The sequence below is a fragment of the Xyrauchen texanus genome, chromosome 3 (genome assembly GCF_025860055.1).
Source record: "Xyrauchen texanus isolate HMW12.3.18 chromosome 3, RBS_HiC_50CHRs, whole genome shotgun sequence".
In the NCBI taxonomy this organism is placed as follows: domain Eukaryota; kingdom Metazoa; phylum Chordata; class Actinopteri; order Cypriniformes; family Catostomidae; genus Xyrauchen; species Xyrauchen texanus.
In genome coordinates, this window is record NC_068278.1 from 29,549,419 (window position 1) to 29,575,846 (window position 26,428).

At 38.0% G+C, this 26,428-nt stretch overlaps 1 protein-coding gene across 1 annotated transcript in view; it reads right to left on the reverse strand.

The window, feature by feature from the left end:
* The window catches only part of LOC127629694 (extracellular matrix organizing protein FRAS1-like), a 221,840-nt gene that overhangs the window by 109,337 nt on the left and 86,075 nt on the right, over positions 1 to 26,428 (reverse strand). Inside the window, exons 10-17 of the mRNA XM_052106916.1 lie at positions 25,802 to 25,891; positions 25,235 to 25,382; positions 19,979 to 20,125; positions 18,482 to 18,616; positions 11,623 to 11,766; positions 10,588 to 10,728; positions 8,514 to 8,654; positions 6,729 to 6,896 (exon numbers count right to left, since the gene is read on the reverse strand). Of these exons, the coding sequence (XP_051962876.1) occupies positions 6,729 to 6,896; positions 8,514 to 8,654; positions 10,588 to 10,728; positions 11,623 to 11,766; positions 18,482 to 18,616; positions 19,979 to 20,125; positions 25,235 to 25,382; positions 25,802 to 25,891 (1,114 nt within the window). The remainder of the gene's footprint in view (positions 1 to 6,728; positions 6,897 to 8,513; positions 8,655 to 10,587; positions 10,729 to 11,622; positions 11,767 to 18,481; positions 18,617 to 19,978; positions 20,126 to 25,234; positions 25,383 to 25,801; positions 25,892 to 26,428) is intronic.

The window sequence follows — 26,428 nt, forward strand, 5'->3', positions numbered from 1 at the left end:
ACTGTAAAGGGATAAAAAGTTATCTCGAAGAGCTTAGTTATTCATCTGTCCACAGTTAGACAAATTGTCTATAAATAGAAATGATTTAGTATTGTGTCTACTCTCCCTAGAAGTGGCCGTCCAGCCAAGATGACTCAAGGGCATACTGCAGAATACTCAATGAGGTTGTCACGATTCCCTGTTGTCTGCCCTGTGTTTCTCCCTTGCCATTTCTCCTGGACTACACTTCCCACAATTCCCTGCCCTCATCACTGCCAGCTTGATTGTTCTCACCTGTTAATCATTATCCCTGTGAATTTAAGCCCTGTTGTTTGTTCAGTCTTTGTTGGTTGTTAAATGTTAGGTAATGTCTGTTCCTGCCCGTGTTCCTGCCCGTGTTCCTGCCCGTGTTCCTGCCCGTGTTCCTGCCCGTGTTCCTGCCCGTGTTCCTGCCCGTGTTCCTGCCCGTGTTCCTGCCCGTGTTCCTGCCCGTGTTCCTGCCCGTGTTCCTGCCCGTGTTCCTGCCCGTGTTCCTGCCCGTGTTCCTGCCCGTGTTCCTGCCCGTGTTCCTGCCCGTACCTTTCGTGGATATTCCTCTTGTTTATATTTTGGTTATATTTTGGTTTCCCATTGTGGATGTTTTGTTTGTTCCTGTGTTTACCAGTCGTTTGTCCTTGTTAATTTTCAATAAACTGCGTGTAGATCCTCACTCCTCGTCTGCCCTCGTCTGATTCGTAACAGAACAACCGACCGATTATGGATCTAACAGTTCAACAAGCAGCCTACAGACTTCTCTGCCTCAAGCAAGAGGACCGCCCAGTAGAGGATCACATTCGTGAGTTTCTGCTGCTGGCTAATTTAGCGGACTAACCAGAGTATTCCTTGGTGGTGTTCTTCAGGGGAAATCTCAACAGTTCATCAAGGGAGCTGTTGCCACCGGCGACTCCTCGCTGGATGCTCCTCGACTTCGTGGAGGAGACCTTGTGAGTTAGCGGCTCGTTGTTCACTGTGGGTGTTGTGGAAGAGGGCTTTACCTCTCCTCCCACAGTGGTCACCCCCCAGCCTTCCATGGCTCGTCCCTCCACACCTGCCGCGGCCAACGCCCACACTTGCCACGAGCCTTGACCGTCCCAGAGCCAGCGCCTGTAGCCTCGACCATCCCAGAGCCAGAGCCAGTGCCTGTAGCCTCGACCATCCCAGAGCCAGTGCCTGCAGCCTCGACCGTCCCAGAGCCAGAGCCAGCGCCTGCAGCCTCGACCGTCCCAGAGCCAGAGCCAGCGCCTGCAGCCTCGACCGTCCCAGAGCCAGAGCCAGCGCCTGCAGCCTCGACCATCCCAGAGCCAGAGCCAGCGCCTGCAGCCTCGACCGTCCCAGAGCCAGAGCCAGCACCTGCAGCCTCGACCGTCCCAGAGCCAGAGCCAGCGCCTGCAGCCTCGACCATCCCAGAGCCAGCGCCTGCAGCCTCGACCGTCCCAGAGCCAGCGCCTGCAGCCTCGACCATCCCAGAGCCAGCGCCTGTAGCCTCCTAAGCCTTCCATGGCTCTGCCACATGAGTCATCCATGGCCCCGCCCTCCATGGCTCCGCCACCTGAATCTTCCACGGCTCCACCCTCTGAGTTCTCCATGGCTGTGGTCCTATGGCCACCTCCCGGGTCTCCTGACCCAGTACCTGTCCTCTGGCCGCCTCCCAGACCTCCTGACCCAGTCCCTGTCCTGTGGCTGCCTCCCAGGCCTCCTGACCCAGTCCCTGTCCTGTGGCCGCCTCCTAGGACTCCTGAACCACTCCCCGTCCTCTGGCCACCTCCCTGACCTCCTGACCCAGCCCCAACCTTCAGGTCATCCCCTTGGTCTCCTGACCGTCCGCCTGACCTTCTTTGGGCTCCATGGTCCCCGGCTCCATCCTTGCCCTACCTCCCGGTCTCTACCTGTTTGTCCCTTGTGCTCCCCGTGGACTGCCTGTTTGGCCCTTGTGCCCCCCCGTGGACTGCCTGTTTTCCCCTTGTGCCCCCCTTGGACTGTCTGTTTTCCCCTTGTGCCCTCCTTGGTCTGCCTGCCCACCCCGAGCTCTCCCTTCACTCCTTGGACGATTTGACTGATTCACAGTTTATGAATTGCCAAACCTGTACTCCGCATAATGCAAATGAATTCTTCTATCTTTTTCTACTCTGCTTTTCTATGTGGCCACATCCTCTGAATTGCCAACAAGATACTGTCTAGCAATAGCCTACTATTGGCAAAAATACAATCTGAATTAAATTCATTTTGGCACTTTGGCACACCAGATATCATTGTCACAGACACCTAAACACACTGAATCTCAGAAACAACAACAACAACCAAATTAACAACAACAACAACAACAATGGAACATCATGGAACATTTCTCCTAATTATCTTTTGCCTGACTACCACATAATACTAATGACTAACAGATTATGAGGATTACAGCCAACTTGGTTCACTGCTTAGACTAGTTACTTATAGAACACTCTTACAAAATTTGGTACTAGTACATTCCCTTGCAAGTTTAGGAACATTCAGGAACTATCATTGGATTTGAAAGCAGTTTTAACAGGCATGATGCTCAATCTGCCTCGAGCTGTGTATACAGACAGAATGCAGTTCCTCTGAAAGGACTGTCTGTCAAGAGCTCAGCAGTATGTGCGCAGCTGAATGAAAGGAGTGGACTTAAACAAGTAACACTGTCACAGGTGAGAAGTCTACACTTGTCCATACTACTTCCAGGTTTAAATGTGAAAGACATTTGGAAGACACATACATACAACACACACAAACATACATAAACACTGGAAAACTGACAAATATAAACATGCAGAGACATTTGTCAAACATCTTTATTTGAAGTAAACCCCTTAGGACACAGGTATCAACACTGTGACATGCAACCTTCCTTCATAATGGCATAAGAGTAATTTCCTTGTCTTTAAATCATTTGTCTACTTTGGCAGGTTTCATTGCTTATCAACACAAAAGGGCTTTTCTATCTCCATAATTCAGTATGTTGCCCCAAGAAGAAAAGTAGGCATCCTAAATACCAGTACTATACCAATATGTATTCTATTGAGTGCATGGCTAAGCCGTTTTTTAATGCAATTCAGATGTACAATAAACATGTCCAAACGGTTCACATAAGGTATTGATCATTATTCTTTTCAAGAAATTTAGCCCATGGGGTGTGTTCTGAAATTAAGCCAAAGAGATGAGAATGATACATAAGTCGTTGAGGTAAGGAAATGCAATGATGTGCTGAATTCTTTAATGCACTCTTAATCTTTATAAAGACACACTATGGTAGAGTTTGGGCATTGTTGAAATGGTTTTGGAAAGGTTCCTGAACTTACACTAATAAGAAATGTAATAAAAAACATGATTATAAATAACAGTTTAAACAAACTTTCAGCTAGCTATTTGAATTTACAGTATCTCAACTTATGGTCTGATAAGCATTATGTAAATCACAATTATTATTTTAATAAAAGTTATAATTATGGGTTACCCACACTTAAACAACCATTTACAAACTTTTAACTTTGCTCTTGTTTTGGATCAGAATTTACAGAAGCATTAAAATTTAATTATTTACTGTTATCATCATCCTGTGGAGTCACTCAGACTACCACACACACACACACACACACCAAACAAGTAGCCCTGAGGAAGCTCAACATTTGTCTTAGCATGCTGGCTCAGCACAAAGGACTTCATTGATGAAAGAGGCACTTGTCATTATTATAGTAGTGAGCTTCACAGTAGATCCATTGAATAAACGCCCTGTTGGTCACTTTTTCACTACCCTTAGAGACAAGACAGCAAGGAATTTCTGAATTTTATTGAACTGAATATTATGTAGCAAGCAAATTAGAGAAAAATATTTTCAGCTTATCTTTGTTCAATTAAAATCCACAGCATGTCCTGGAAGATATGTGATCTTTTGATCAGATGTGTATGACTTTCTTTCTTCTGCAGAAAACAAAATATGTTTTTTAGAAAAATGTCTCAGTTCTGAGGAAGCCCATTTCGGCCGCTTGTACTCGCGACCTAGTTTTTTCGGTCATGACCCAGCCTACATGACCATAGGTGAGGGTAGGAACAAAAATTGACCGGTAGATCAAGAGCTTTGCCTTTCGGCTCAGCTCTCTTTTCGTGACAACGGTGCGATAGAGCGAGTGCAATACCGCCCCCGCTACCCCGATTCTCCGGCAACCTCCCGCTCCATTGTGCCCTCATTCGTGAACAAGACCCCGAGGTACTTGAACTCCTTCACTTGGGGCAATACCTCCTTCCCTACCTGGAGTACGCACTCTATCGGTTTCCTGCTGAGAACCATGGCCTCAGATTTAGAGGTGCTAATCCTCATCCCAGCTGCTTCACACTCGACTGCCAAGCGATCCAGTGAGAGCTGATGGTCACGGACCGATGATGACATGAAGACAACATCATCTGCCAAAAGCAGCGATGAGATCCCCAGCCCACCGAACCGCACACCTTCCCCACCCCGACTACGCCTCGATATCCTGTCCATGAATATCACAGACAGGATTGGTGACAAAGTGCAGCCTTGGCGGAGACCAACCCCCACATGGAATGAACTTGACTTTGTGCCGAGGACCCGGACACAGCTCTCGCTTTGGACGTACAGGGATTGGATCGCCCTAAGAAGGGACCCCCCCACCCCATACTCCTGCAGCACCTCCCACAGTCTCTCCCGGGGGACCCGGTCATACGCCTTCTCCAGATCCACAAAACACATGTAGACCGGATGGGCATACTCCCAGACCCCCTCCAGGATCCTTGCGAGAGTAAAGATCTGGTCTGTCGTTCCACGGCCAGGACGAAAACCGCATTGTTCCTCTTCAATCCGAGGTTCGACAATCGGCCGAACCCTCCTCTCCAGCACCTTGGAGTAAACTTTACCAGGGAGGCTGAGAAGTGTGATACCCCTGTAGTTGGCACACACTCTCTGATCCCCCTTTTTGAAGAGGGGAACCACCACCCCGTTCTGCCACTCCTTAGGCACTGTGAAGGGTGGCTGGCTTCTCCCTTAGAGATAGGGTGAGGAGCTAAGTCATCCGTGAGGAGCTCGGAGTAGAGCCGCTGCTCTTTTGCGTCGAAAGGAGTCAGTTGAGGTGGTTTGGGCATCTGGTAAGGATGCCCCCTGGCTGCCTCCTTAGGGAGGTGTTTCAGGCACGTCCAGCTGGGAGGAGGCCTCGGGGAAGACCCAGGATTAGGTGGAGAGATTACATCTCCAAACTGGCCTGGGAACGCCTCGGGGTCCCCCAGTCAGAGCTGGTTAATGTGGCTCGGGATAGGGAAGTTTGGGGCCCCCTGCTGGAGCAGCTGCCCCCGCGACCCGACTTGGATAAGCGGTTGAAGATGTATGGTCTCAGCTCTGAAGGTCTTTACAATGCAACTGAATAGTTACCAAAACGTTGAATCTCCAAAAAGCATATAAAGTCAGCATAAAAGTAATCTATACAGCTCCATTGTTTAAATATGTATTCTGAAGTGATATAATAAGTGTAAGTAACAGATCAATATTTAAGTCCTTTTTAACTCTAAATCTCCACTTTGACCAAACCCCCTATGCCCATTCACGAGAGGGCTTCTTCTTTTGTTTTTGCAGATTTGCATTCTTCATGCATATCGCTGTGACAGGGCGCCCTCCGCCCTGTCACAATCGCCATCTACTTGGCTGTTCTGAAAATATTTATTTATTTGTTTCCTTTCCTTTATCCCTCCCTTTTTTTCTTTCTCTTCCCTAACCATTATGTGAAAAAATGTGAATGGACTAAAAACAGAAGAAGAACTCTGACCTCTCGTGAGCATAGGAGGGCTGGTGAAATTGTGTTTATAATAGAAAATGACTTAAATATCTATCTGTTTCTCACCCACACTTATCATATCACTTCTGAAGACATTGATTTAACCACTGGAGTTGTATGGATTACTTTTATGCTGACTTTGTGTTTTTTGGAGTTTCAAAGTTCTGGCCACCATTCACTTGCATTGAATGGACCAACAGAACTGAGATATACTTTTAAAAATCTCTGTTTGTGTTCTGCTGAAGACAGAAAGTCATACACATCTGGGATGGCATGAGGGTGACTAAATGATTTTCATTTTTGTATGAACTAACCCTTTAAGCTCTCAGCATGTGGCCACATCATAAATACAGAAAAGATTCACTGTGCAAAATCCAAACTCTCAAATGTGCATGTATATATTTATTAGTCATTTGTTATTCTGTTCTTCTGGAAGTGAGGTATTGGTGGTGATATAATTAAGGATGTGTTTTGTATCAGTTATGATATTGGAATTTATGAATTAAACAGTTATCAATATTTTCTATTTAACATTATACACTTCTGATGCCTGATTTTAATTGAAGAATATATTCTACACTGTACAAAGTGGTAACCTGTAATTGTTAAGGAGCTATTTTTACCTGATCTGACATTGTTGAATCATGTTTATTCAATCATATTATATAATATTTATGAATATTTAATATTTAAAACTAGTTACTTTATCTGTTACCACATTAACACATTTGTAAGGTTACCTGACCTTTTTACAGTGTAAATATCACTGTTTTGACAATTCACAATAGTACTCCTTTTAAAAGAAAATCTTACTTTTTAAATGTGTAAAGAAAATGTCATTGTTAATCCTTTTTGGGGGGATTTTTTCAAGATTGGAATATTCAGAGAAAAAATATGTTTGCTCACCTCTGCAGGTACGATCTGTGTCAAGGTGATGCTGTGGCCTGCAGGCAAACATACAGGACCCGTGAGAGACATGTCCACTCTGAAGCTGCAGAACTTCTTCCTGTTTGACACACCGCAGGCAGTCTGAAGAATCAGGACCCAAACAGGCCCTGCAGGAAGCATGACACACTGCACAGACAGAGAAAACTGCTGAGAAAAGATGAAAAAAGGGAGAGTGCAAATGCATGTACAAACACATGTTTGTTTTTATATCATGGTGGGACTGTCCCTTGTTATAGGGTAGTTCACTCCAAAATGAAAATTCTTTCACCATTTAGTCCCTGTTGTGCATGATTTTCAGAAGAATATTTCTGCTCTGTAGGTTCATACATTACAAGTGAATGGTGACTAGAACTCAGAAGGCCCAAAAAAGACATAAAGGCAGCATAAAAGTAATCCATAAGACTGCAGTGGATAAATCCATGTCTTCAGAAGTAATTTGATATGTGTGGGTGAGAAATAGATAAATATTTAAGTCATTTGTTTTTTACTTTAAATCTCCACCTTTGAACAGCCCCAACCAGTAGGTCGCTCAATGTGAAAGTGAATGTAATCTCCACACCAGAATGTGAAAGTGAATGTGTAGATGTACAGTTAAAAAAGGACTTAAATATTGATCTGATGTCACCCACGCCTATCGTATCGCTTCAGAATATATAGATTTATCCACTGAACTCATATGGACTACTTATATTCTGCCTTTATGTTTATGTCCCTTTTGGACATTCTGAGTTCTGGTCACCATTCACTTGCATTATATGGACCAACAGAGCTGAAATATTCTTCTAAAAATCTTTGTTTGTGTTCATTCAGAAGAAAGAAAGTCAAACACATCTGGTATGGCATGGGGGTGAATACATATTAGATAATTATTTTTGGGTGAACTATCCAATTAAATTCAGATAATTATAATTATATGGACTAACCATAATCCTAAACATTTGGCATTTTAAAAATGTTTACAAGACATGAGATAGGTCCCAATAATGTAGATTTTTCAGGTTTCATAAACACAAATGTTTACTTAAATATATTACTGAGCTCATACTATAGACTTCTATTGTTATTAAATGTAAAGCCAATACTAATAAGTCTAAAATAGACTTACCCTAACCCACACTCTAATCATACTTCTAAAATAAAACTTTTAGTATTTTTTTGAATCTATAATATAATATTCATTTTAATTATGGATCGATTTCCCAGCTGATGATGTCTCCAAAGGCAGGTTTTTTTTTTGTTGTTTTTTTTTTTTACTCACATTTGTTGACAATTTTGGTACTTCCAGTATATAACACATACACACTCCTATGAACAAATAGTATTACTCTAGGTTATCTGTATTCGAGACACACACACTCTCCTGCAATGCAGTGCTGATTGATGTACTGGGGCAAGGGACAGCAATAGGTAAAAGAACTCCTGCAGAACAAAAGCCATTCACCCCTCGCGTATTTCTTTACAGATAGTGACTTTATAATGGATCTGATATATTATTATTATTTTTTTTTTGTAATAACCTATTCCAGCTGGTAAATATGTGATTATTATCTGCTCAAATAAGAACACTGATACTGTGGCAATTTAGGAGAAAAATCTTCAGGCCTGAATTCACCTTCTACTCTCATTTCACTGACAAAACCAGTTTATGACAGCACATCTATGTTCTATTATCATGACCCAGTTTCCACATTATGATGATGTAACAGTGGGGGGAATATGACAGTAGTATAAATGCAGTCGTACTGTGACACTGTCCACCCCTGGAGAACAACCCCACTCCACAGGACTCCACACACTGGCCCTGGTTGAGGATGAGAGAGCTTGAGCAGGTGGTGCACTGAAACACAGAGGGTCCCGAGCAGGACGCACACAAACTATGGCAGGCTGGAGGAAAACACAAGTGTCACAGGTCAGTAAAAAGTATTCACTGACTTAAGAGATAGAAGCAAAAAGAACCAAAATTGACCTTTCTAACCCATAAACTTTCTGGGGCAATTTCATCAGACAAAGTGTGCAAAAATGCGACTTAAATTGTACTTTAACGCATCTAAAAGGGTTAGTTCACCCAAAATGAAAATTATATCATTATTTACTCACCTTCAAGCCATCCTAGGTGTATATGACTTTCTTCTTTCAACCAAACACAATCAGAGTTATATTAAAAAATATCCTGGCTCTTCCAAGCTTTATAATGGGAGTGAATGGTACCTTAGATTTTGAAGCCCAAAAAAGCGCATCCATATATGAAGTGAAGCGATGAGTTTTTGTAAGAAAAATATCCATATTTATAACTTTTATAAACTATAATCACTGGCTTCCGGTAACGGCCGTCCACACGTTCACGAGAGAGTCGAGTTCTGGAGTATGACGTAGGCGTAGCATAAGCTCCGGTGAAAAAAAAAAACGCATCGCTTCGCTTCAGACGATATTTTTTAATATAAATCTGATTGTGTTTGGCTGAAAGAAGAATGTCAGGATGGCTTGAGGGTGAGTAAATTATGGGATAATTAAAATTTTTGTGTGAACTAACCCTTTAAGTTTTATTGGTACTATGGTTTGTTTTTTGAATTTTACTTAACTGTAATCCTTAAAGGGATAGTTCACGCAAAAAAATGTATTCTCTCAACACTTACTCATGCCATCCCAAATGTGTATGAATTTCTTTATTCTGCTGAACACAAACAAAGATTTTTAGGAGAATATCTCAGCTCTGTAGGTCCATACAATGCAAGTGAATGGTGACCAGAACTCCAAAAACTCCCAAAAGGAGATAAAGTCAGGATAAACATAATCTATCAGACTCCAGTGAATTAATCAATGTCCTCTGAAGCGATCTAGTTGGTTTTGGGTGAGAACAGATCAAAATATAACTCCTTTTCACTGTACATCTTTTCATTTCAGTCTCGAGGCATGATCTTGGTTTCAAGCTAGATTAAACTTCCTAATGCTTGACGCATGCACAGAGTGCTATATGCCACTATAGGAAGTGTAATCAAGCTTGAAATCATGATTGCCAAGGAGACTGCTGTCAAGATGAACAGTAAAAAGTTGTTATATTTTGGACAAATGGACATGTTAGAAGACATGGATTAAACCACTGGAGTGTTATGGATTACTTTTATGCTGACTTTATCTCCTTTTAGGAGCTTTTGGAATTCTGTTCCAAAAGCTGAGATATTCTTCTAAAAATCTTTATTTGTTTCCAGCAGAAGAAAGAAAGTAATTTAAAGGTGGCTTTCTTTCTTCTGTGGAACACCAAATGAGATATTAGGCAGAATAATAGCCTCAATAACATTCACTTTCACTGTATGGAAAAAGATGCAATGAAATTAAATGGTGACTGAGAGTAACATACTACCTAACATCTCCTTTTGTGTTCCAAAGAAAGCAAGTCATACAGGTGCAGAACAACATAAGGCTGAGTAAATTATTACAGAATTTTTATTTTTGGGTGAACTACCCCTTTATTTACCTGCTAAAGAAACTGTCACAACCACAATATACATGTACTGTAAAATATGAATGTAATGGGCTGAAGAGCAGATTAAATGCTCTGTACACCACATGATTAAGATTGACAGGGTATTAATATATCCACACACACACACAAAATAACCCCTACACACATGTATGCAAAAATATTTTTTTCAAGTTTTTAAAACAGTGATTTATGAGTTTCTGGTTTCTTGTGAATCTAGGGTGAATACAAGTAAATTGGGACACTTTTAGCTATTCATCTCAATGACAATAAGTGTCCCAGTTTAACTCACCCAACATGGATGCATTGCAAAATATATGAAAACAGATATGTTTTTACCTTGGCAACGGCCATGGTTGTCCTTGTAATGCTGTGGTGGACATTGTGGTATACATTTGCCCTGATGCAGTGCATGCTCAGGGGGACAGCTAATGCAGCTGAGGTTGTCAGGTTGACAGGTCATGCAGGATGGGTCACAGGCTACAACAGGATATTATAGAATAAAATAAAATAAAAATTCATAAATATATAATACAAATATCAACTAAATAGATATATACTGTAATAAAGATAACTTCAAGCTGGCACAACTTTAAAAAACTTAATAAGACTAAAATATCCCAAACAAAATTTGCAATAATCATACAAATGGAGCAAATATAGAGTGTAAATAAATAAAAATCATGCAGAAATATTCAACACTTTCAAAGCAAATTTTTTTTTTTTAAATGCACAAGCTATTTTACCCAATTGTTAGAAAGCCCAAAGAAATTCAGACAAGCGCAACATCCATCAACACAATTCTCTCAATTCTCAAGCTGTCTCTGAGGTAGCTTTAAATTCTCCCATTGCAAAAAAAGTGTGTCATTCTTCATTTGCTGTAATGCTGTCAGGTTGAAGCTTAAAACTTTTCTAGACATGACATTTGTAAATCATGCTATTATTTCTACTCAGCAAGATATAGTCAATACAAACATGATAATAAGGCTAGGTATAATGCCATTAAAAATGTCAAATATTATGAAAAACTGTGTTGTTAATGATACAATACAATTTTATGATTTACAACACAATTTTGATCATTAATTAGAAACGAGCCCAAACTAAATAAAATATAACAGAGGTTGCACACTTGTTTACAAGACCTGATAAAAGAAACGCAATTTGCAAATGTAGCGTTTCAGCTCAAGTACTGTTTGGGCTCAAATTCTGGAAATAATATAATTACATTTTGAGGAAAAGCACAATAGTTTAATTATAAAGACTTTTAACCAGGCTAAGAACCATTTACAATTTAATTAATGATAAAATGAATGACCAACACAAAAATAAACCAACATAGACCAACTAAAATGTGAATTATGCCAATCATACCATAACAACTGCCTTGACTAGCATAGAAGCCAGGGCCACAGTCTGTAACACAGAATCCATCCTTCAGTAAGTGGGAGGGGTCGGAGCATGTCAAACAATCCTGAGGCCCCGCCCCCTGGCATGAAGAACAGGAATCATGGCAACCTAAAAATGTAGGAAGAAGTGTATAACCTGTTCAGAATCACAGACCTAAAAACAGTTCTCTCAATTCTGTGTGAACTAAAGAAATAAGATAAAAATCAGCTTGAGCCAGCTTTAAAAGGTTACTTTATGTTCTGGTTGTGTTTTGATGAGACTATTCTATGAGGAATAAAGGTTGCTTTAGCTTTTGAATGTGAAGGAAAACACGTCAGCCAGACAAGAACAAAAGATGACCTTTCTCTGGGAGCTTATAAAAAGTACAGTAACTGCTAACAATCAGACATATTTAAACAAATTCTCACAATTTGAAGCATACACAAGCACATACAAAAAGTGTTGCAAACGCTTTACTGTACTCACTAACTAACTTTCCCCTACATAATCCTCTTTGAACCACACAGCAAGCACAGTATTCAAGGGCCTTAAGCTAGCCTACTGAGATCTAAAGCGTGATCACCAAACACAAATCCATGCAAAAAATTATATCTTTATTTATGTCTGACATCAGCTGACCGTGAATTTCAGAGCTCAATTTGAAAAGGATTAGAGCTTGATTGGGCTTTGGAGGTATTATTTTTGTTTACGCTAAATTATAAGATTTGAGATATTTGTTCAGTAAAATAAGTATTTGACTAGTTTTATATGAGCAATAGTACTAGTCAGTGAAATATGAAAAAAAAAAATAATAATAATTGTAATAATTTAGTTCTTATTTTAGTTCTTCTTTTGCCTCATAATGATTTTTCTCAAAATATTTTAAAGGAATAGTTCACACACAAATGAAAATTTTATCAAAACGTACTTACCCCTATGTCAATCTAAACCTGTTTATAACCTTTGGAAGACTTGAAATATGAGGGCCTTATGAGGGCCTCTGCTGGGCCTTTTTCACTCCATTGTGAAAAAGGCCCAGCAGAGGTTGTACTTCCTTCACCAGCTGAGGAAGTTCAACCTGCCACCAGTGCTGCTGAAACAGTTCTACTCAGCAGTCATTGAATCTGTCCTCTGCACTTCAATAACTGTCTGGTTTGGTGCAGCTACGAAATCAGACATCAGAAGACTACAAAGGACAGTTCGGTCTGCTGAGAGGATTATTGGTTGCCCCCTGCCCCCCCTTCAAGAACTATACACTTCCAGAGTGAGGAAAAAGGCTGGTAAAATCACTCTGGACCCCACTCACCCTGCCCACTACCTTTTTGAACTGTTGCCTTCTGGCCGGCGCTTCAGAGCTCTGAACACCAGAACCGTCAGACACAGGAACAGTTTTTTCCCCCAGGCCATCCATCTAATGAACAATTAAATTGCCCCATTGAGCAATAATTATGTGCAATACACAGTTTAATTTTAATTTTAATTTATATTATCCAACATATCCACTTCTGCCATTACTTACATTACTCTTGTACATAATATACAGGTTTTTGTTCTTTATATAACAGATTGTATTAGATTTGCACTACATGTGTGTGTATGTGGGTATGTATGAAGGTGAGTGTATGTACGTATATGTATAATTATTTATTTTGTGTTCTTTTTTGTTTTTAATTACCTATGTCTTGCTGCTGTTTTTGGTATTGTTTGTATTGTTGTTGACTGGAAGCTCCTGTCACCTAGACAAATTCCTTGTATGTGTAAGCATACTTGGCAATAAAGCTGATTCTGATGACGCAAATTCCAATTTACTACTTTAATGAAACCTTTGGGTAATATTTTAAGCTTTAAAGTGAGTTGTTAGCTACATTTCCAATTAAGTTGCAAATTAAATGTATGCGAAAAACCATAATATCACAAAAACAATGAGCGAATAAAGCAGTGTTTCCATCACGTGTTCAAAGGAACAAATTTGTCACTTATGGAGAAATTGTAGCCACTGTGACTCTTATTATTAAACAACATGTGGTTACAGCATGCAGACCAAACACTCTAAAAGAACTTTGTTTCATGTCTGGGAGTGACAGCGCATCACGCAGTTCTGGCGGCCCTATATGTGTGCGTTCCTCCTTCCTTATGTCTTCTATTATATTATATATAATATATTTTTCAAAAGTGTCAATAAACCTGCTCTTCGGCACAGTTCAAGTTTGTAATCAACTTTATTGCTCCGCAAACTCATGCAGGCTTTGGATTCTCTAGAAACATTTATTTCAGGATGACCAGAGCAACATTTCAGATGTGATGATTGGTCCTCTGGTTAGTCCAGTAATAAACAAGTTATTATGTTTTTGATGTGCATCTTGTATTTCTAATAAATTCTATATAATTTAATAATAAATAATATTATTATTGATTGAATAATAATAAATTCAATCAATTTACCAAATAATTTGGTAAATGTGTTTCTATCATAGTTTATGTGCATTTCTTCTTATCAATTAGCTTGTTTTACAGCTTGGTGTTTCCATCCAGCAGTTTGTGTGCAATATCTCAAAAAGCACATGAAAATACATGGATGTAAACCCAGCTACTATCAACTGCCATTGTATTAAAAGATGGACTGAGATATTCATTAAGAAATGCACTCAGTAATAATTTTACTCATTTAAAATTTAATTTATTCTACATGGAGCAGGGGCACCTCATGGGGGCTGCCTTGATATGACTTTAGCTGAATACTACTCGCTTAATCTCAGTTACTGCCCTGTTATTGGACACTTTCATTTATGGATTAAATAAATCCTGGCTTACTGTAAATAGAGAATTTTTACCATGAATTTTAACTGAGAACTACTGTGTTGGAATGATGCAGCATCCAGGCCACTAGGTGTCAGTGTAATCCATATTTCAACATACTTTAAAAAAATACTGAGAGCACCTTTAAATATAAATACAATTAAAGTACTTTTATTATATAAAAAATCATAATAATAAAAATGTTATATAGTTTATAGTTTTGCAGCAATAAGGTCACAAGACACCTTTTCTCATTCTGTATGTGAGTCTGGTGTTAAGGATTAAACTGTGATTCTGGGCACAGTGCCCAGTGTGAAACATGCATTCCCTGTTCTATATGGCACCTCTCCACACACTCTCATACAGTGGCACCAAACTGGCCCAGATCCTTGAGAAGCTGGAATGGTACCAAAATATTTTGACAGCCAACAACAATGTGTGAACAAGAGAGGCAGGTAACTATGTTTAATGGTTTAGAAAAGCTTGGCATGCTAGAAAAATTTGTGACAGCACATTAGGGTATGTCTGTCTGCAAAACTCTTTATCGTTTTACATGACTTTATGAATTCAAATATATATGACGTGTGTATTGCAATACTTATCATATGGTGAGGTAGCTGGTGATACTCAGCCCTACTGGGTAGTGATGCATCTATATATACTTTATTATAATACACTTTGACCTCTTAGTTCAATTTGGAAAGAAAGAAAGAAAGAATGAATGAAAGAAAACACAGAGAGAGAGAAAGAGAGGATCAGGAGATAAAGGAACTTCCTCTAAGATGCCTGATTTATTAGCGTAACAAATAAACTTCTTTAAAACTGGCATTTGCCCTTAGTCTGAGAGAAAAATAAAAGAACCACTGTACCACAATAAAAACCTTCCGCATTCAATCCCTCAGTACAACTCAGTCGTGCTAAATCCACCATAATGGGCACTCAACCCAAGCTGGATAGTTATTCTCCATTTTTTTCTCATTAAAGGAATATTCTGGGTTCAATGCAAGTTAATCTCAATTGAGAGCATTTGTGGCATAATGTTGATTACCACAAAAATTTATTTAGACTCGTCCCTCCATTTCTTTAAAAAAAAGCAAAAATCGAGGTTACAGTGAGGCACTTACAATAGAAGTGAATGTTAAAAAGTATAGCCAGAAGACATAAAGTATATGAGTGTAAGCATAATTTTAATGCGATAAAAATGGCTTACAAACCTTTTCTGTGTAAAGTTAACCAATTTTACAACTTTCCATGATGATGTAATGTCAACAAACCCTAAAACGAGTATAAAAATGATAGTTTATACAACTTTAGAGCTCAAATAATACACAAGTTTTAACAGGAGAATTAATGCAAGTGCTTTTATAAAATTACAAGCCTCACATTTCTGTGTTTAAACTGTTCAGAAATTGTCCACATTCGCTTTAATTGTTCCCAATCACTTCCATTGTAAGTGCCTCACTGTAACAGAGATTTTTTCTTTTTTTAAAGAAGAGGAATGAGACAAAATTATTTTTTTGTGGTAATCAACATTATGCCACAAATGCTGTTGATTTAGCTTAACTTGTATTGAACCTGGAATATTCCTTATGAAAATAAAAGGTTAAATCCGTGGCAGAGTCATATTAAAGTGTGAAATTGAATGAGAGTGGGGGCTGGGGTAATTGCTGTGTACAGTCTAGTGCTACCAGCCTCACTGTCACAGACCAGCTAGCAGGTCACTAATGCATGATCCCCTCAAGATTAGATTGCTATAGTCAGGTAGCTTGTCAAGACCAAGTTACCTTCTCTGAGGTTGATTCTTATTCAAGGAGTGAATGCACTGCAGGTGCTCCATATTGCTTTAATAGTAAGTTAACAGAAATTCTAAATCTAATCTGGAGGCTCTTTGGTTATTACTAGAGGAAAAGTATTTGTGATATAGAAGTGATGAGAAATGAATGTCAGTACTGGTTTGAGCAAAAAATAGAAATGTGAATTACACATCTTTCATATGGGCATATTAATGCAATTACTTTATTGCATAATTTTAAAATTGGTTGAGCAAATTTGATTTAATCTTATTTCATCATAATTCGACACAACAAAAAAAGTACCACTAAGTTTAAAAATGTGTAATCATTTTTTTTATGTACTACCATAGCAATACAATGTTTTTGGACACCACAGCAATATCATGGTTCATGAACGTTTCAGTACCAAGGTATAGAATAGAGTAGTAACATAGTACAGTATTACCATCTGTACCATAGTACCGCCAAAGTGAGCTTTGTAACAGTAATAAATGAGTGATCTTCATTAAAAGAGATGTGTCATTTTGTTTTTTTTAAATACAGACAACCATAAGTAATTTGGTAGGTTGATTCCTCCAAAGTGTAAACACCGAGGTCAAAACATTGCTCTGTTTGTTTGAGTATCCCAACCAGCACAACCAATCTGGTCTCATAGAACCACATTTCTATAGCTAAATGTTTTGCAAAATGTTTTTTACTTTGGCTTGTTGTACATATCATGGTAGCTTCCTGGTGAAGTGAACACTAGACTAGAGCACCTCAAGAACAATGGTTTTTATTAACTTTTACTATACACAAATCACAAGATAATGGGCAGATTATCAGTTCATAAATGATCACACGGGAAGTCAGCATGCTGTTTCCAAAAGTTCCGGTTCCCTAGGATCGGCAACAGTATGCCGATTCACTGACATGCCCTATCTCCCATTGGACGTATTTGGAACGGCTCATAAGCATTTCTCTTCACTGTTTTACACCCCGTTCAGATGAAAACAATTATTTTACAACTGGCTTCTGGTGACCTCTCCTGGATATAAATGGATGTCACACTTGTTTATATGCTCTGAAACACTTACCAGAGGCTTTAGCCTCTGTGGCAGTGTTTTCAAATTCGGTCAACGTATAACGATTTTTGATAAAGAAAAATCGGCACACACTTTCCGAATTTTATATGAGATCAGGCTGCATAAACAGTTACTTTTGGCCTTGTTCCTCACAATGTTATCTTACAATATCAAAACACTTTTACTAGATTATGTCTCAAAAAACTTTTTAACATTTGCATTACATATCCAACTACATTTATAAGCTTGTCTGAGCATGATTAAATTGCATGATAGCTCAACTAATAAAGAGTTGCACTTGTGATGCCAAGGACCAGTGTACGAGTCCTGAAGAGCATGCAAGTCGACACGTGAGCCGAAGGTGTCATTGAAGCGCCACAAAAGGAGGCGGTTTCTTCAGCCATTGTGTTTTTCACCCAACATTTGCTTTTCTTAACACTATAGGTTAGGGTTAGGTTTAGGTTTAAGGTTTTGGGTAGAGAGTAGGGTTTGCTGATTTAAAACTTGATAGAGCATTAACTTTGTTGAACATAATTTGTTTGGGAGAAAATGTAACTGTCTTTTAGCACCACATAGTGGAAGTTTCACCTCATATCTGCTGCGATAAGTACCCACATAATATATTTTGCTAAAATTTCACCAGTTGCACAATTTTTTATCAGATCAGGCTCAGCACAACACAGCAACGTTGGCTCAACCAATGGAGTGAGCCTGAGTTTTTCTTGAGTGTTTTAACCCATGTCTTCTAAAGCGATCAAATCAATTTTGGATGAGAACACACCAAAATGTTAATAATTTTTACTGTACATCATGTCATTGCAGTCTCTAGGCATGATCATGATTTAAAGTTCAATTACACATCCTCATGCGTCAAGCACTAGGAAATGTAATCGAGCTTGCAGTACAGTAAAAATTTGTTGCATTTTGGTCTGTTCTCACCCAAATTTTATTGGAACTCTTCAGAAGGCATTGATTAATGGATTACCTATATGCTGACTTTATGTCCTTTTTGGAGCTTTAAAATTTGTTCATCATTCTCTTGCATTGTATGGAAAGAAAGACATCATATCTCCATTAAAATATCTTAATTTGTGTTCCACGGAAGAAAGAAAGACATGTGTGTTTGAGGATGGTAAGGATGAGAGAAGTATCATTTTTGGTGAACTATCCCTTTAACTGCAGTTGACTTACTGAGACAGCGTGTGTGGTCCTGGAACAGACCTCTCTCACAGGTGGTCACACATTGCCTGCCACTGAGGAGAAAGGACCCACCACATGCTGTGCATTCAAAGTCATTCTCACAGGTGGCACATGACGGTTGACAGGCTGGCAGAGAAAGAAAGTAAGTGTGATAGGGGTTGTGGGATACAGTTTATTCCTGTGTAAGTAAAACATTGTGCAAAAAATGGGCATAAAAACATTGTACTTTTTGCAGAGACTGTAATTTAAATAGTGTGTGAGTATGTGGTGAACACACAGGAAACTAGGTCAGGCTTCATATCAGATTTGAGAATGCATTAAAAAAATTCTGAACAGTGTTTCATCTTTTTCAGTGCCTCAGAGAATAATTTTACATCAGCTTTTAAAGCATGTCTGTTTAGATGGGGAGGAATTTAGTCAAATAATGCTCTTATCCTATGATGGCAACAATAGCCCTCTAATGAAATGGTAAATTCCAGTGGATGATCCGGTCTGTTTTAATGACTGACACACATGTGACCCAAATGCATGTTCACAAACACATACAAAGCAGTAGTAGTGAAATTCAATAAAGAAGGGGACCAAAACAGAGTGACAAAATTGCTCTTTTCCAAAAACTAGTGAGCTGTCCATGAAATTAGCATTTTCAGTCAACATTCTGCCTTCGGACATCACCATAAGCACAACGGATAACAAACATCCGATGATAAGTGTGGGTGAGAAACAGAACAATATTTAAGTCAATTTTTATAAATTCTTCTCCATGCCCTGTAGATGGCGATATGCATGAAGAATGCAAATCAGCAAAAACAAAAGAAGAAGAATGTGAAAGTGAAAGTAGAGATTGAAAGTAAAAAGAGACTTAAATACTGATCTGTTTCTCATCCACACTTATCATATCCCTTCTGACAACATGTATTTAACCACTGGAGTCTTATGGATTACATTTATGCTGCATTTTTGTGATTTTTGATGCTTGAAAGGTCTGGAACCCATTCACTTGCATTGTATGGACCTGCAGAGCTGAAATATTCTTCTAAAAATCTTTGTTAGTGTTCAGCAGAAGAAAGAAAATCATACACATTTGGGATGGCATGAAGGTGAGTGAATGATGATCGAATTTTCCTTGTTGGGTGAACTATACCTTTAATTATACTGACTCCTTGTTATGGCCAAATAATAATAAAACAAAATGGGTAAAAAATTATTAAAAACAGACTATTTTAACCTTACTTTGTCTCTACCATGTACTGTATATTTATGCATATAAAAGTATTGCATTGGTCCTTTCTCATTGGCTCTATTGCAATTAATTCTGAGTCAGGTCTGTCGTGCACTTTACATGAGTTGCTGCCATTGTAAAGCATTTTAAATCCGTCACTTTTGAGGTTCCATGAGTGTTAGGATGCCTATGTAGGCATCTCACTAGATTTTGGAACAGAGCTAATAACTTCATGGCAAAGGGAGGGAAAGTGTTTATTTTTATACCTGCACAAACTTTCCCCTGAGGGAAAAAGCCTTTAGGACATGCCTGCAGACAGCGTCCATTCATCAGCAGAGCAGAGAGGTCCTTGCAGCTGTCACAGTGATCTGCTGTTTCAGAGCACGTTAAACAATCCTGATGACACTGGACTGCTGCAGACACAAACATACAGCACAAAGTCAGAGAACACCCTAATCCACATACAGAAGGTTCAAACTAACTGTGTTAACTCCTTAGTGAATAGTCATGGAAATGAATTGCCTCCAAGTCTTTGGTGTGCTGATAAAGCACACATGAATTCACAATTAATTACACAGTTTCCAATGAGCTGGTAAATTCACTGGGTAGCAGGTTTCTGGCTTAATCCATGAGGCCAGAGCAAGAGACATGACAGTGGGCAAAGTTAAACATTACAGACATAATGATTTTTAATTGAGTGGTGCGAAAAAAGACTTATATTCAAAACATCGGTTGCCTGAACAACTTGTTGACTTACTGGGCTTAAGAAAGATCAAAATGTAAAAATATCAACAAAAATATACAGTACTCTGCAAAAGTTTTAGGCAGTTGTGATGATGTTACAAAATGTTGTATAGTGAGAATGTTTAAAAAAATAATGCCATAAAAAATAATTTATAAATTAACTTCATACTTCCTACAAAAACTAAAGAAATATTTGGTGTGATTACCCTATGCATTTTAAACAGCAGCAATTCTCCTAGGTACTCTTTCAAACCATTTTTCTTGGTTGTTGGAAGATAGGTTGATCCAAGAATCTTGGAGAACTTGCCACAGTTCTTATATGAATTTAGTCTCAATTGCTTCTGTCTCTTTATGTAATAAAGACTCTATAATGTTGAGAACTGGGCTCTTTGGTGACCACACCATATGTTGCAGGACTCCTTGTTGTACTTCTGTACTATTCTATTTGCAAAGGGAATATTTGGAAATCTAAAAATGAATATTTCCTAATGACACACTAAAGAAGAATATATAAAATAACCACCTTTTTTGTGAAAATTGTAATGTGTATAAGACTTTTGCAAATAATATATATAATATGAGGATATATCAAGATAAACATAACTTATCGATATCAATCATGACCGATTCCTTTAACAGACATGACGACATTTACATTTGTGAGCAGAATACTCTTTACTGTACATGTGCACAGTCAGTAAGCAGCTTTCTCAACAGCAATGTAATTTCCCCACAACACTTGTGTAATTAACAAACATGGTATCCGAGGAAGACTTCACTATTTTATTCTCCGTTGCTTTACATTTTATTTCCAGATATATTCCAAAGTGTTTGCTGTGTTTGCTTCTTTTACTTTCTATCATGATTTGCAGAATTGCACTGCAATACTATTGGGGTTTCCCTCTTGTGTAAAACTCTGGGATTCCCCCAATGTACAAGCACTTATATGCAAATGTGAGGGACAGTTGATATTTTACATTGGTGTGTATAATTGGGTATAGTTTATAGTGTATGTGCTTTTCCCACTCTACTCCCAGAAAATCTTATAACATTTGTTATCTGGTCTTTTCACGCATATGTGCACTCCTCAATAACCTGTAAGAGGGTCACATAAGCCACTGCTCTGGGTGAAATCCAGGTGTTAAACCGCTTTCTCCTAATCCCTTAAACAGTGTAAGGAAATCAGCATTCTCATTTACAAGATGTTTTTGAACGCCGCTTACTGCAAAAATCCTGGAAAACTTTTTTTATGTGCATGCAAAACTTGGTCATTGAGACTATACAAGGAGCATTGGTGATTCTTTAGTGGTCATTCATAATATTTTTCCCTGGACAATGTCAGGCTCATATCCAGAGGGAGAAAATAGGAACCTTTTATCATTTTCTGACATAACCCCATAAATCACATTAATTAAACACTTTAGTGTGTGAATCTATAAGTTTTACTGAATAACTATCCTACTCTCAATTTTGCAGTTGAAGCATAAGCATTTTTTGTCAGAATGACCTTTGTGACTCACCACTGATTTACAAAATCTACATGTTTGGAGGGAAAATGTGTTATAAAATCAGCACTATCAAGCAAATCCTTCCAAATCAACACAGTTTTCTCACAATTACCCTGCAAGTCATTGCGTCTCAGACAAGCCATCGATACCTAATAAAGCACTGAAGCTGGGCTCCTTCTGTTCCTCATTACAGGCAATCAAGTTAACAAACACTATGTGGCTGTTAATACAGTACATTCACATTGCCTTCATTCACCATTTTGATAAAATCTGGACATTAACTAACTGGCACTATTGGCATACAAGCTGTTACCTAACGTGTGTTTAATAGTGTTGATAGTAAATGCAGACAGAGCAAGGGAAAGAGTATTTTGGAAACAGGAAACAGGACAACTTATTACCGTCCCAGAGTGTAAAAATCAACTGCTTCATTAAGAGGATATATTAACATAATCTGTATGCATAAACATGAAAATGCCATTAAAAAGTCAATCCACACATATATAGACAAACAATAATTTGCCCTATTTCTTTAGACAAACACCTAAATAAAATGTATACATGGATATGTTCAGAAATCATCAATGCATACTTTTCATTATCTAAGAGAACAAGAGATGCCTTGAGAGAGAGCGAGAGAGAGAGAGAGAGAGAGAGAGAGAGATATGTTAGCTTGCTCTCTAGAAGTCAACAGGGAAAATTAGCATATAGAGCAAACAATGAGTCTCATGAGTGCAGCAGAACTAAATAACCATTTTATCTATGCGGAATATAATATAATACTATAGCTCTCATCCAGGGGTGGAAAGAGTACTGAAAAATAATACTCAAGTTAAAGTACTGTTACTTCTTAAAAAATGTAGCTTGACTAAATACCTGACATAGAAACTACTCAAGTAAGAGCAAAATAGTAACTAATTCAAAAGTACTCAACTTGATGCTGCAATTTAAAAAAATTGAATACTTACCATAAGTTACATTCCCTTTTATGGCTGTTTATAGATATTTTCATATTTATAGACATGAAGATATTTTCAGTACAATGATCCCCTTTTATATCATAATGTATGAAACAATTACATTAAAATCAGTTTATGCGTAATTTATAAATTTCCCTTAAGGTCAACAGAGAGTTACTGTTGTGCAAAAAACATGTTCAAAACAATGCAAGGAATGCAAAAAAAAAAAAACAAACAAAAAAAAACACTAAAGAAGCAGGGTCAGTTGTCCCGTACAATAAACGGGCTAGAGCATTTGTTTGGTGCAGGGGCCACATTGGCCTTTAAAGGAATAATTCATAAAAAAAAATAAAATTATCTCATTTAGTCACCCTTATGCCATCCGAGATGTGTATGACTTTCTTTCTTCAGCAGAACACATTTGAAGGAAAATAGAAAATATATCTTTGCTCAGTAGGTCCTCGTATCACCATCTCCAAAAATCATAGACAGTCATCCATTCACTTGTATTGTATGGACCTACAAGCTGAAATATTCTTCTGAAAAATCTGGGATGGCATGAGGGTGAGTAAATGATAAGAGAATTTTCATTTTTGAGTGAACTATTTCTTTAAGTAGCACATGAAGGCCACAATGTCTTCCTTTTGAGAAACAATGTTCCACATTGATTTAGTTCTTGTATCTTTTAAGCCAATAAATAGTTGTGTTCTCATTCTAATGCATGATGCACAATTTTCTGAAGTCTGTGACTGGTGGAATATTCTGCCTGAAGTATTGCTGTACAAAGGGTGATACTTTTCTATCAGGCATTAGAAAAATGATTAAGTCTAAGCATAATTATAAAACATTTTATCATCTCTACTTTCCTGGTAATTTATTATACAAATTAACGCTACAAATGAACACTCTACATCAGGGGTCGGCATTATTAAAAATGTCACTGTTTTATTCTATTACGTTAATACATTTAAAGCTACTCAAGTTATTCAGCCAAAAGTAGTGAAGGGTTTTCTCGTTTCCTTGTTATTGTTGTTTGATTAATAGTCTTTATATGACATACTAGATGGTGCTCAAATCGGTTACATGTGCACTTCAAGTCTGATATTTTGATGCAAATACGTTTTTGTCCCACTGTTTATGTTCACTTTAGACCAAACCAACTGCTTTTACATTAATGCCACACCAAGATGGGCATTGATGGAATTATAAAGTGTATTTCATTGTTTAGGCATGAACCCTATATTAGCGCACAACATTAGCCGCCTGTCAATCAAACAGCACACAGCTACAGACGTCAGGAAATAAAAACTCAATCTTTTATATTTTATCAAGATCAACCAACCAGTGATTGCCTTGCTATCGTGATTGATGTAATGAACACCCCTGTCCTAGATGTAGAATATAGTTTAAGTATAGAAAATTAATCAAAATGTATCATTGATATTGAGGACATCTCTCTTTTTTCAGATCAAGATTGTTTAATTGCACAGCCCTATTTATAACATTGCCTTAATTTCTCACATCAACTCAACAATCTCAGTGATAGATAGCTAATTTACGGGCTACTTTATAGACATAGGATCTTGTAAGCAGAAATATAAAATTTACCTCGATATGTTTCTAAAATTAGAGGCAGGATTAATGCTGATATCTGGCTTGAGCAAGTTAAACTCACAATGACATGATCAAGTAATTGGCCTTTTTCACTGCAAAAAAGCCCTTTCAGGTGTGACCGTTATGTTCAGGTGTTGAAATGTGTTTGAGGCATCCTCTACATCCATAACAGTTTGTACCTGATCTACAGCTGATGTTCAAGTTTTTTTAAGATTTGATGGGAGGCACGAGACTCTCTAGCCAATCATGTTGATGGATAAAAAATTAAATCAGGACAGGGAAGTAGTAAACACAGATGGTGGGAAAATAACATATTACAAATTTACTCAAGTAAAAGTAAAAGTATTCATTTTTAAACTACTAATTACTTGATTCCTGAGAAAACTACTTAATTACAGTAACGTGAGTATTTGTAATTTGTTACTTTACACCCCTGCTCTTAACTCACTCCCAATGAGCTCAACTATAATTTTGTCTTTATGGCTGAGGAATTGTTCCTTGGAGGGCTGATAAAGATAGATTTTCGCAATAATTCAAATGCTTGTTTTTTAAAATGGCACATAAAGAAATGCTGTTAAACTGGGAATATAATAAAACAAATAAATAAAAAATAAATTGGAGGGTATTCAGGTAATAAATTTGCTTAATTTGCCATGGCTGTTATCCAAACAAACACAAACACAGATGCAGGTCTCACCTAGATTGCACTCCGGACAGCATTGCTCGCTGTGAGGTATTGAGAGGGTGCCCAATGGACAGGTGGGACAGGAGCTCTTGTAACAGGTCACATGACCATCCTGACATTGGCACTCATGACATGGCCCCTCTCTGACACTCTCCAGATTCTGAGACCAGAGAACACACTGTCACAAAAGACTGCTAATTCAAAAAAGGAAAACTAAGTTTAAATGCAGGCAAATTATAGATTTAAACAAAAAATTTCGTTTGGACAAGGTCCTTGTAATAATTTTTCTGTAATAATTGTATAATTCTGTTATCTCAATTGTTTCAATATATATATATATATGTACCATTAACCAAGTTCTCATGTTTATTTACAGCAAGGCTTTTAAAGCTCTTGACATTGGATTTCTGACCATAAATGGAAAAAGAGAGTCAGATTGATTGATTGATTGATTGATTGATTGATTAGCTTGATCGTTTTTGTTTTTTAAATACTGATATAAATTAAATGTGAACATATATGTAAAATAGAATTATACCACTGAATGTAATTAACAAAAGTTCATAATAAGGTTCATACCTTTTGGTCTGGCTGTGCATATGTACAGGAACTGGTTGTGGTTTTACACTCTGGGCAGCACTTCCCTGGCAAATGGACCAGTTTTTCTCCCTGGGACAAGGTGTGAAATTTTAGCTAATTTAATTTTGGTGTGAACACCCCCAAGGGAATGATTAGTTGCCTGGCATAGCACTACAAATCTCTAATTATCTCAGCATTTTCCAATTCTATCACTGACGTTCTTTATAGGAGGCTGTTATCAATAGTCATTTACATGCATGGGAGAGTCTGTAGTTGTTTATTCAGTGTAACACATTTTGATTACCGAAGTCATGGTGGTCTTACAGGCAGATTAATAGTTTTCAGTGAAATATGAAACTACAGGAGTGACAGAATGTTGATAAATGAATTAAAAAGATACAGACAGGCCTGCTGTTTTCAGTGCTGTTTAATCAGATACTCTATTACTATGACTTCAGCTCTCATTTTAATTAACACATTAAAATATAATCATATTTTAAACCTTATAGTGTTTGTACACTGAATTGCATCCAGTCAGTATTAAATTAATAATGGGAGCTACTGGGGAGCTAAGGAGAATATGTAATTATGTGTAAGTCTGGTAACAAAACAAAAACCCTCAAACTT